The sequence below is a fragment of the Desmodus rotundus genome, chromosome 4 (genome assembly GCF_022682495.2).
Source record: "Desmodus rotundus isolate HL8 chromosome 4, HLdesRot8A.1, whole genome shotgun sequence".
Lineage (NCBI taxonomy): Eukaryota > Metazoa > Chordata > Mammalia > Chiroptera > Phyllostomidae > Desmodus > Desmodus rotundus.
Window position 1 is genome coordinate 85,316,733 of NC_071390.1, and position 12,716 is coordinate 85,329,448.

The 12,716-nt window shown below is 40.2% G+C and overlaps 1 protein-coding gene across 8 annotated transcripts in view; it reads right to left on the reverse strand.

Annotated features, from left to right (window-relative positions):
- SNCA (synuclein alpha) overlaps positions 1 to 11,380 on the reverse strand; it is a 123,866-nt gene extending 112,486 nt beyond the window's left edge. Inside the window, exons 1-2 of one of the 8 annotated variants that reach the window (XM_024574788.4) lie at positions 11,229 to 11,380; positions 8,647 to 8,792 (exon numbers count right to left, since the gene is read on the reverse strand). In XM_024574788.4, coding sequence (XP_024430556.1) covers positions 8,647 to 8,767 — 121 coding nt within the window. In that variant the 5' untranslated portion in view covers positions 8,768 to 8,792; positions 11,229 to 11,380. Of the gene's footprint in view, positions 1 to 8,646; positions 8,793 to 9,268; positions 9,390 to 9,732; positions 9,807 to 9,884; positions 10,027 to 10,095; positions 10,562 to 11,221 lie in introns of those variants that run through there. The other 7 variants (XM_024574789.3, XM_024574784.4, XM_024574783.4 and 4 more) reach the window with 7 other exon arrangements.
- Positions 11,381 to 12,716: the final 1,336 nt, after the last annotated feature.

A 12,716-nucleotide genomic window follows, 5' to 3' on the forward strand; every position in this document is an offset into this window, starting at 1 on the left:
TGCTTTTTCTGCATCTACAGATATGGTCTGCTTTCACCTCTCTTATTCAACACGGTACTGGAAATCCTAGCCATACCAAGACAAGAAAGAAATAAAAGGCATCGAAATTGGAAAGGAGGATGTAAGACTGTCTTTATTTGCAGATGACATGACACTGTACATAGAGAACCCTAAAAATCCCACTAAGAATCTACTAGAACTGATAAATGAATTCGGTAAAGTAGCAAAATACAAAATTAATATCCAGAAATCAGTTGCATTTTAATATGCCAATAATGGACTATCAAAAAGGGAAATTAAGAAAACAATCCCATTCACAATTGCTTCAAAAAGAGTAAAATACCTAGGAATAAACCTAACCAAGGATGTAAAAGACCTGTACTCAGAAAATAATATGACACAGAAGAAAGAAATTGAAGAAGATCAAATAAGTGGAAGCACATACTGTATTCATGGATTGGAAGAATTAAGAAGATTAAAATGTCCATACTACCCAAAGCAATCTACAGATTCAATGCAATTCCTATCAAATTACCAATGACATATTTCACAGAACTAGTACAATTATTTCAAAAATTTATATGGAACCACAAAAGGCCCTGAATAGCAACAGCAATCTTGAGAAAGAACAAAGTTGGAGGAATCACGCTACCTCATATCAAACTATACTATAAAGCCATATTGATCAAAACAGCATGGTGCTAACATAAACAGACACATAGATCAATGGAACAGAATAGAGAGCCCAGAAATAAACCCACACCTTTATAGTCAATTAATATTTTACAGAGGAAGCAAACACATACAATGGGCTAAAGATGTTTACTCAGTAAATGGTGTTGGGAAGATAAATGCAGAAAAATGAAATCAGAATACTTCCTTGTGCCACATATAAAAATAATTTCAAAGTGTATTAAAGACTTAAATATTAGACTCAAGCCATAAATTTCTTAGAAGAAAACATATGCAGTAAAATCTTGGACATGGCAAGTAGCAACATTTCTTCTGATGTATCTCCTTGGGCACAGGAAACAAAAGAAAAAAATAAACAAATGGGTCTACATCAAGCTAAAAAGGCTTTGCATGGCAAAGGAAACCATCAACAAAATAAAAAGACAACCCACTGAATGGGAAAACAAATTCACTGATACATCCGATAAAGGGTTAATATTCCAAATTTATAAAGAACATATAAAGCTCAACACCAAAAAATCATACAATCCAATTAAAAAATGTGCAAAGGACCTGAATAGGCACTTCTACAAAGAGGACATACAGATGGCCAATGGACATATGAATAGATGCATAACATCACTGCTTATCAGAGAAATGCAAATTAAAACCACACTGAGATATTACCCCACACTGGTCAGAGTGGCTATCAATAAGTGAACAAACAAGTGCTGGTGAAGATGTGGAGAAAGGGGAGCCCTTTTGCACTCTTGATGGGAATGCAGACTGGTGCAGCCACTATGGAAAGTAGTATGGAGGTACCTCAAAACATTAAAAAGGGAACTGCCTTATGACCCAGCAATCCCACTTCTGAGAGTTTATTCAGGAGAACCTAGAACACTAATTCTAAGACACATAAGCACCCCTATGCTTATTGCAGTGTCATTTACAACTGCTAAGAAACACAAGCAGCCCAAGTGTCCATCAGTAGATGGATAAAACAACTATGGGACATTTACACCATGGAATACTACTCAGCTATAAAAAAGAAGAAAAATTGTAACCTTTGTGAAAGCATGGATGGACCTGGAGATCAGGATGGACCTGGCTAAGTGAAATAAGCCAGTCAGAGAAACACAAATACGATATGATTTCACTCCTATGTGGGATCTAATGAACAAAATGAACAAGCAAAACAGACACTCATAGACAGAGAGCAGGCTGACAGCTCTGGGGGGTTGGGGTGGGGGAGGAAGGACTGAGCAAAAAGGACTCATGGGCATGGACAACTGTGTCATGATTGCTGCAGGGAGGGGGTATAAGGGGAATAAATGGTAATGGAAAAAATACAATAAAAAATAAGTAAAGGGATCAGGTGAAAAAAATAACCAAAAACAAAATGAAAAAAAGATAAATGTGTCTTAATAAGATTGCTTCTTATCAAACAAATCACCTGTTATTTGCTGTTAATTTTTTTATCTAATTAATGATTAAACTTTAACTGATGAGTAACTTGTAATTAAAAATATATTGCTACAAAATCCATGCCAAGTGGCTATGTGAATAGAAAGATATGAAAGCTAAAGACACACCAGAACTAACACTCCGTGGCCTGCATGTACCCTACTCTCCCACATGACTTCACAGTGAAATGGTTGGAAGCAATGCCTGGTAATTTTAAGAACTCAGCTATGCTGTTGCTCATGTTATGTTGACTTTTTTAACTTTGTACAGGTGATGCATAGTATGAGAGGCTGATATCAATCCATACTCATAGCCACTACTGTTTAGTAAGCAAAGTGGCATTAGAAGACTTTTGAAGATTATTTTTTTCCTTTACTGTTATACTTATCATTATATAAAGACCATCTGCTTTTGAATTTGACTTTCAATTTATAATTTCTCAGCCATTTGATTGAGGATATCTGTCCACTAAATTAAAGTCTATTGACTGAAAACTTGTATATATCACAAAAGGAGAAAAATCATAAAAAGTAACACTGATTCTTATAGTAGTTCTTCAATTAGTCAAAAGATAGTTTTCAAAAGTATAACACTATAAAAGAAAAAGATTACTTTTTCTTTTACAAAAATTACATTTGTTCAGCCATAGTGGAATTAGAAAATTTTTAGTCACTTATAATTTTTCAAACTAGTTATTGATAATAGGTTTTAAAAATTATGGATGAAAATATAAAATAAAATATGCTAAGTAATTATGTTTTTGGAGAATTTATTTGATTATAACTATGGCTCCTATATATAAAGTATGTTTCACAAAAATCCTCAGCAAGATATTAGTGAATCAAATGCAACAATGTATAAAAAGTATTGAACACCGTGACGTAGTGGAATAAATTCCAGGTACGCAAGGCTGGTTCAACATTTGAAAATTAAAGTATGTAATCCATTACATCCACAGGCTAAAAAGACAAATCAAGTGATGACATCAATAGATAAAGAAAAAATATGACAACATTCATAATAAAAAAATTCCCAGTAAACTACAAATAGAGGGTAACTTCCTCAACTTGATAAAAACTATATACAAAAAACCTACAGCTAACATTATATTTCATGGTGAGAGACTAGAAGCTTCCCTAAGACCAGGAACAAGGCAAGGATATGCCTCTCTCACTAATCCTCCTCAACATCACACTGAAGGACCAAGCTAATGCGATAAGAAAAAAAGTAAAAAGTATACATATTGGGGAAAAAAAGACAAAACTGTCTTTATTTGCAGATAACATGATAGTCTATATATAAAATCCAAAATAATAATAACAGTAACAATAATAACATTAAAAACCTCCTGGAACTAGTAAGTGCTACAGTAATGTTGCAGGATACAAGGTTAATAAACCAAAGTCAATTACTTTCCTATATACTAGGAATGAATGAGAGAAATTTGAAATTAAAAACGCAATTCCATTTACATTAGCGCCAAACAAATGAAGTCCTTGAATATTAATTTAATAGCAATATATATATAAGATCTATTAAGCTCTAATAAACAAAATCAAAGAACTAAATAAATACAGAGCTATTCTGTGGTCATCACTAGGAAGACTCAGTATCGTCAAGATGTCAGTACTTTCCAACTTGATCTATAGTTCAATTCAGTTCCAATCAAAATCCCAACAAGTTATTTTGTGGATATTGACAAACAGATTCTAAAGTTTATGTGGAGAGGCGAAGGCCCAGAATACCCAACACACTACTGAAGGAGAACAAAGTTAGAGGACTGGCACTATCTGACTTCCAGACTTACTATAGAGCTAGACTGTAGCACTGGCAAAAGAATAGTCAAAAAGATCAATGGAACTGATAGACCCGAAATAGGACCACATAAATATAGTCAAGTGCTTTTTGACAAAGGAGCAAAGGCAATGCAATAGAGCGAAGATAGTCCTTCCAAAAATGGTACTGGAACAACTAGAAATCTATGTGCAAAAAACCAAAACAGAACAAAAAGAATCCAGACACCAACTTTACACTCTTTACACATACAAAATAAATTAAAAAGATATTAGAGCCCTAAATGTAAGATGCAAAAATATAAAACTAGGATATAACATAGGAAAAAACTTCCATGACCTTGGGTATGGCAATGACTTTTTAGATTCAACACCAAAGACATGATCCAGGAAAGAAAGAATCAATTAACTGGACTTCATTAAAATTCTGCCCTGGGAAAGACATGTCAAGAGAATGAGAAAACAAGCGACAGTCTAGAAGAAAATGTTCAAAAAATGATACATCTGAAAAAGGATTGTTATTCAAAATATGCAAAGAACTCTTAAAACTCAACACTAAAAAATAAATAAATAACCCAATTAAAAAATGGCAAAAGACCTGAACAGACACTTCATCAAAAAGAATAGCAGATGGTAAATAAGTATATGAAAAGATTCTCCACATCATATTTTATCGGGGAAATACAAAGTAAGACAGCCATGAGTTACCACTATGTACTTTTGAAAATGGCCAAAACCAAACACCGAACGCTGGTGGGTACAAGAAGCAACAGGAGCTCTCATCCACTGCTAGTGGAAATGCACAATGGCACAGCCCCTCTGGAGTTCAAAGGCTCCTTGCAAATCTAAGCATATTCTATTTGGCCAGCAATTGTACTCCTTGGTATTTACCCAAAGGAACTGAAAGCTTATGTCCACTCAAAAACCTGCCCATGGGTGTTTATAGCAGCCTTATGCATAAGTGCCAAAACTTTGAAGCAACCGAGATGTTTTTCAGTAGGTGGACAAATAAATTGTACATTCAGACAATAAAATATTATTCAGTGTTGGAAAGACATGAACTGATGAGTCATGCAAAGACATGGAAGAAACTTAAATGCATATGACTGAGTGAAACAAGTCCTTCGAACAGGCTACATGCTATATGGTTTCAAATATATGACCTTCTAGAAAAGGCAAAAGTCTGAAAACAGTAAAAATGATTAGTGGTTGCCTAGGGATGGGGAAGGGGATACACAGACAGAGCACAGAGGATGTTTAGGGCACCGATAGTACTATATGATACTTTAATGATGAATTCCTGTGATCATACATTTGTCCAAGCCTATGTAACGTATGACACCAAGAATGAACCCTAAGGTAAACTATGGACTCTGGGTGATAATGATGAGTCAGTGTAGGTTTATTAATTGGAACAATTGTACCCCTCTGGTGAGGGCTGTTGATAATGTGAGAGGCTATGTATGTGTGGGGTTCAGGAGCACACAGGAAACCTCTGCATCTTTCTTTTAATTTTTCTGTGAACCTGAAACTGCTCCAAATCAAAAAAAAAAAACACTTAATTTTTTTTAAAGTATGCTATGTACCTCATATGTTATCTTTTTATCATGATATTCTCACAAAAACTCTGCAAGGTAGTTGCATTTGTCTAAATTGTATTTTTACAAATGAGGGACATGGTACTCAGAAAGGTCAAGTAAGGCTACCCCAGTATCCTAGAGGTAATATATGACGTAGCCTGGACTAGAGTTTAGGTTTGTCTAACGTAAAATTTATGTTCTTTTTACTTTAACCAGAGTCAGAAGGTTACAGCCAACAAGCTATATTAACTCACCAATGGTTTTGGTAAGGATAAAGTTTTATTGGAACACAGACCACTAATTATTATCTGAGCCTTCATTCACACTACAATAGCAGAGTTAAGCACTTGAGACAGAGATATTATGGCCTAAATATTTATTATCTATATCTTTACAGAAAGTTTCTCAACAATTGTACTGTGCTATTGTATCTTCTTATGGTCCCTTCTCATCCAAAATCCTGTGTTTGGGTTCAACTTTTAATTAGATGTTAGGATAAAACTAATAAATAATTTATAGAACTTACTATATAACAAATACAATAGACATTAAAGATGATTTTTTAAATGTGACACATAAACAAATCACAACTTTATATAATAATGCTACAGCAAATAACAGAATTCACCTCTGAAAATAAAATTTTACTTGTCCAAACTCACAGTTTACAATAAAAACAAATAAAAAGTTTTGCAAGTAAGAAAACCTGTTTGTTACCTAGAAAACACCAAATGTATTAATTTAATTTTCAATAGTTTCTGGACTCACTACAAACTAATCAAGTGAATGTTATAAAAAAATCTTTAGCCCTGTCTGGTGTGGCTCAATGGATTGGGCACTGGCCTGAGAACCAAAGGGTCACCAGTTTGATTCTCAGTCAGGGCACATGCCTGGGTTGCAGTCCAGTTCCCCAGCTGGGGGCACACAAGAGGCAACCACACATTGATGTTTCTCTTTCTCTCTTTTTTCATCCCTTCCCATCTCTCTAAAAATAAATAAATAAAATCTTTTAAAAAATCTTTAAAGTCACTAAGTTTTAAAGTAACTGAAATGAAAGAATATTTGCAAGCACGTACATGTACAACTTGAGAAACTGAAGACAAATATAAAAATATTAATTATCTTCACGTCACTGATTCAGTGGACAAATACAGATATCTTCACGTCACTGATTCAGTGGACAAATATAAAGATATTAATTATCTGCATGTCACGGATTCAGTAGTCCAACTTCCATCCAAAGATATAATTTACACTTCAAAAAAGAACTTGAAATTAACTTACCAATTTTTCTCTTGTAACACTTTAATTCAATGATTTTCTGAAAATGTTTTAAGATCAAGAAAGTAATTAAACTGAAGATTTGTGTTAAGATGAACCAATATAAAAGAGTCCATGAATAGTGACAAAAAAAACGAGAAGCATTCATAAAAGTCATTCTAAGAATAACTATCCTCCAACTCATCTATGTTGCAGAGACAGAGTGCTTTCTTTCACCACACAGACACAGGCATGGTGCCCTAGACCACTCAGTATGCTCATCCTCCACCTTTCTGCTCATTCGGTGGCTACCGCTGCTACGAGGGCCACCAGAGAGTGTGGAAGAGCGCAGAGGAGCAGCAGAGGGCAAAGCGGAGAGGCGGAATGGGAATGTGCGTGCATGGCTGTGTGTATATATGTGTGTGTCTATTCCTCCCCCGAGGAATCTGAAGTTTGTAAAATAATGCCCAACCTAATAACATTGTTTAAGATAAAAGAGAGTCGGGGTCTCCATGAATACTCCAAGGTGGGAATTTAAGGAAAGGTAGAAATGATAAGCATCAATCTCATTATTTATTTTGTGTATCATTTGATAAATGAACTATATAAATGTCTCTAAGGTTTCAGTAGCAACCTTCAAGTACTTTCTTGGGCTCTTAGTCCCCAGCTTGCCATGCGGTCCGAAGGAATCCACCAAAGACTTTTATGTCCTTTGTTTTTCAGGTCTCCTTTTAGGTATTTTTTTTAAAAAGAATACTTTAAAATTATTCATAATGACAAAAGAAACCAAAGACTCATGAATGATTTTGATTCTTTTAAAAAATATTATTTTTGAAAAGACTGATTTTTAAAAAAACTTCCTTTCAAATAGTCTGTTATGTAAATAAACATTTTTAAAGTAACAAGAAAGTCCTAGGTATTATTATAAAATTCAATAATCTGGAAAAATAAAATATTACACTCACTTTTTACTATTAGCTCAAATATACACATTCACCTACCCACTTACAACTCTGACACAGTCCATCCTTTTGAAAAGTGATGATGCAAAAATGAATCAAGGGAGTGATACCAACATTTAGAGCTCATTAACTCATTAAGTACAAATAAATATCAGTGACATTTGTGTATGATAAATTGTGCTGCTGTGAACATTGGGGTGCATAGGTTCTTTTGAATTGGTATTTCAGGATTCTTAGGTTATAGTCCCAGCAGTGGAATTTCTGAGTCAAAGGCAGTTCCATTTTGAGTTTTCCAAGGAAATTCCATACTGTTTTCCACAGTGGTGGCACCAGTCTGCATTTCCACTAACAGTGCACTAGGGTTCCCTTTTCTCCACAACCTTGCCAGCACTTGTTGCTTGTTGATTTACAATAGCCAAGTGCTGGAAGCAACCTAAGTGCCCATCAGTAAATGAGTGGATCAAAAAACTATGGTACATTTACATGATGGGATACTATGCAGCAGAAAGAAAGAAGGAGCTTCCACTCTTCATGATAACATGGATGGATCTGGAGAGCATTATGCTAAGTGAAACAAGCCAGGCAGTGACAGGCAAGTACCATATAATCTCACCTCTAAGTGGACCCTAATTGACAAAACAAACAAGCAAGTAAAATATAACTGGAGACATTGAAATTAAGAACAAACTGACAGAAACCAGAGGGGAGGTGGGAGGGGGTTATGGAGGGAAAGGAGGGAAGGGTTGTCAGGAACCTGTATAAAGGACACATGGACAAAGCCAAAGGGGGGTAGGATCAAGGTTGGGAGGTGGGGATGGCTGGGGCGGGGGGAGTGGTGGGGGGAAATGGAGACAACTGTCTTTGAACAACAATAAAAAAAAAGATGGAAAAAAATGACATTTGGGGCTTACCTACCTACATAGAGAACACCTTCTTTTGTCTTTCCTGCTGCTTCTGCCACACCCTGCTTGGTTTTCTCAGCAGCAGCCACAACTCCCTCCTTGGCCTTTGAAAGTCCTTTCATGAGTACATCCATGGCTAATGAATTCCTTCACACCACACTGGAAGACACAAAACACACTTCGAATGAGAACTTTTGGGTAAAATAAAACAAAACTAGAAGCACCCCGAGAGATCAGTAGAACTCCAAAAAGTGTGAGGTTCTTTTAAGTGTACCGTTATTTCAACCATTGGACAAAGAAGCTTTTTTAAAAAAATTTTTTTAGCTTTTCATTAAAAATTTAGCATACCCCATCCATCTTGGCTGGTACATATCTAGCTGCCTAAACATGGATTAAGATAAATCATCTCAGCTGTTCTTACTGCATTTTCGAGGTGGAGTGGCATGAAAAGATGGACCCCTGTTTCAACTTCCCAGGGTCCAAACGGAGACGGTCTAAATTAGAAGTACGTATAGAAGACACGCGTGGAAAAGAAAGGGAGCTAGCTGGGGCAGGGGTCAGGGGCACTCCGAAAATGAATCCCAGAGGAGAGCTAATACGTTGACCAGGAGAGAGGAGGAAAGAGAACTACTCACCCTGGGCGTGGCTGATCCTCAGGCCGACGACGAGCCCACCCGCTGGAGCTCTAATCCGCCCCAACATCCACCCCGCCCTGGGCTATGTACCCGGACCAGGCGCCTATTCGCACCCGCCGGCAGGCTCCGGACTCGCGCCGGCCGCCCCAGGGGGGGTTCTCCGCGAGCTCCCACGCTCTCCCCACCCCGCGCCCGCACCTGTTAACCCCTTACCACCTGTTGACTTGCCCTCTCTGCACTGGCATTTATTTATTTGCCAAACATTGCTCGATTACTTTACGGACAGAGCCGAGAGGGAGGACTGGGGGATTTAAGGTAAAACAGATCAAGTTGGATGCTCACGCTCCATGCAGCCTCTTGAGCGTTTCCTGAAGGAAAAGCGTGGAATCCCGGAGAAGCCTGACCTCTCAGCCTTTCGCGAGGAGGGAAATCAGGCAAGAGGGAGGAAAGCCCGGTCAACTTACTTTCCTCGAGCTCGCCCAGCGCCGAGAGAGACTCGACGCGGCGGGTCCTCGCTGCAGCGCCAGCCCCCCGCCAGGCGTCCACAAGGACTCGCCTTCCACCAGGTGTTCTCCAGGATTTGCGAAGCTGCCCACTTAGATCCACAGGTGCTTACCTGAGTCCCTCTGCTCCTCGGCTGTCCGATTTCCCCTTTTCCCTTAAAAACATTTAATCAATTCCCAAGTCGTATTTAAATGGAAAGAGGGAGGATTAGGAGCGCCCAAGAAGGGCAGAGGCGGCACCAGGAGAGGGAAGGTCCCGAAGGAGGCTGCAGTAGGCACAGCCGAGGGGTGAGAGGCCGGGGGCGTGACAGCGAACCCACGCACCTGGCGTCGAATTGTCACTCCCCGTCCCCAGCACCAGAGGATCCCAGAGGAAGACGCGGGGTCGGAAGGGAAGGCGGGGAGAAAGCGAAGGATGCTACCGGCAGGGCTCGCTGGTCCTCGGGTCCGCTCTGAAACCTGCACACACCTCACACCGCGTCGCCGCTCTCGGTCGCTCGCCCCCGTTCTTGGGTCCCCTTCTCGTCGTCGCGATCTTCTTCCTCCTCCTCCTTCTCCTCCGTCTTCTCCTCCGCTCACCGCCCCCGCGGCTGATTTGTCAGCGCCTCTCCCCGCCCCTCGCCCCGCGCAAGCTGCCGGCCGCGCCGCGTGCGCTTCGCTCCCCTCGCAGGAGGACGGGGTGGGGGAGGCTGCGCCCCGACTCCGGGCGCCCGCCTGGTCCCGGGGGGCGGGCGGCGGAGAGGTGGGGGTGTTCGGTGCCTCGCCGCAAGTTCAGGGTCGCGGGGACTCTTGTGGCCCCGCGGAGAGGTTAGGGTTGGGCTGACGTCTTTCCCTCTTTCCCGGCCCCCCTCCTCCCCAGTCTCTGCCTTTCCTTGGGTTTCACGGGAACCCCTTTATCAGAGCCAGTTTGGGGGCGCGGGGACCTAGGGACCAACCGCCAAAGATAGTCATTCCCTTGGGGAGCTGCTGAAGGAGGCGGGCGAGTCGGGGAAGTGCTCGCAGAGGCGCCGCCAGGAGCACCTTCCCTCGGGAAATTTGACTAATGGGCTCAGAATACAAGCCGAGGGTGCTTCTGCTTAAACACCCTCCGGATTTTTGCGGGCTCTTCGCCTTGCCTGGGCCGGAGGGGGACCCGCGGGGAGAGAGGGGACTAGTCGCGAAGAGTTACAGGTTGGGGAGGCAGGAGGAGGCGCGTCAAATGCCCGTTCCACCCGACTATCACCATTTTCTTTCGCACCAATCAGGGCCTGCCAGACGCAGGTTTCCCCTCGGCTGCAGAAGGAATAAATATTCCGCAGCCCTCGAAGCCCAGCGTCGTTTGGCTTTTCGTTCCCGAAGTGAAATTTCCTTTCCACACTCAAGTGCCTGGATGCAGCAGACAAGTGCGGCGCGGTTTTCTTCTCCCGAACGGTCACATTTAATTTATTCCTCCGCCCCTTCTGAAACGCACCTCTCACCTTTCTGACTTCTGATTTGGGTCGCGCTCGGAGCGGGCACGACGCAGAGACGGGCCAGCGCAGGTTTCCAGACAAGGATTGCCTTGCTTAGCGCATTTTGACCTCTTCCAGAGCTGGAGGCAAAACAGCTGTTCCCGGATCGCGTCAGAATGGAGAACCAAGCTCCTCCCTCCAACAGAATGCCTTTGCTTTCTTTGCCTGCGAGGATGATTTCAGCACTGGAAGGGAAAACAAGTCTGCCGTGTTTTTATTTTGTTTTGTGTTGGGGGGGGGGGGGGATGCGTTCGCTGACCCTTGCGCTTACTTGGGTCTGAAATTTGAAAAATATGCAGTGTAACTCTACAAAACAAGCCTTTGACACCAAAAGGGTCAGGAAGCAAGTACATGTATGCTTAAATAATTCGTTATATTATTGACCAGTCCTTTTAAAAAGTAGCCTTTCTAAAACATTCTTCGTTGGGGTCAGAGAAAGAAGGCTGAATTTGAAAGTTGATTCACTGTCTGGCTTTGAGACCTTGTATAAGTTATGTCCTCCTTCTGTTCAGTTTTCTTTTATAATGAGGCAAACCCAGGTGACCCCTGTCTTTTCAACATTTTGCTATGGAAAATGTTCAAAAGATACAGAAAGCCCTAGTTGGTGTGGCTCAGTGGATTGCCCAAGGGTCATGGGTTCGATTCCCAGTCAGGGCACATGCCTGGGCTGCGGGGGAGTGCCCCCCCTCATTGGGGGCTTGTGAGAGGCAACCAATCTAGATTTCTCTCCCTCTCTTTCGCCCTCCCTCTGCCTCTCTCCTCTCTCTGAAAATAAATAAACCTAAAACAAAAATATACAGAAATAGAAAGAACAGAGACGCCCCAGTGTCTCCCAGCTTCCGACATTTTTCACCATATGGCTAATCATGTTTCTTCCTTATGCCTACCCACTCCCCAGTTTTTACCACTAGTTATAAATTTTTTAAATAAACTGGAAGAATTACATATACCTTTTTCATCTGTGAATATTTCAGCATGCACCCATAAAATATAAAAACTAATGAAAATAACCATAATAATGTTTAGTTAATAAATTAACTGGTGTAATTTATACACAGTGAAATGCTCAGATCTTGTGTTTCTTTAAATCAGTTTGGAACCATACTTGCACACGCATTAGTGTTACCCACATCATTTGGAAGACATAGAACATTTTTTATCACCAGAGAATGTTTCTTCGTGTCCTTCTTAGTCGTACATATAATTTTAGAATTTCAAAAATGGAATCATACAGTATGAACTTTTTCTGTGTCTGGTGTCTTTCACTCAGCATAATATTTATAAGGTTCATTCATGTTGTTGCATATTATCAGTAGCTTGTTTCTTTTTATTGCTTTTGTTTCTTTTTATTACTGCCAAAAATAAATGTTTTCCACTGTGACCCATCACAACTAGGTACCTTAACATACTTTTATGGCAATTATTTAATATATTATTTCATATGACATATTTATA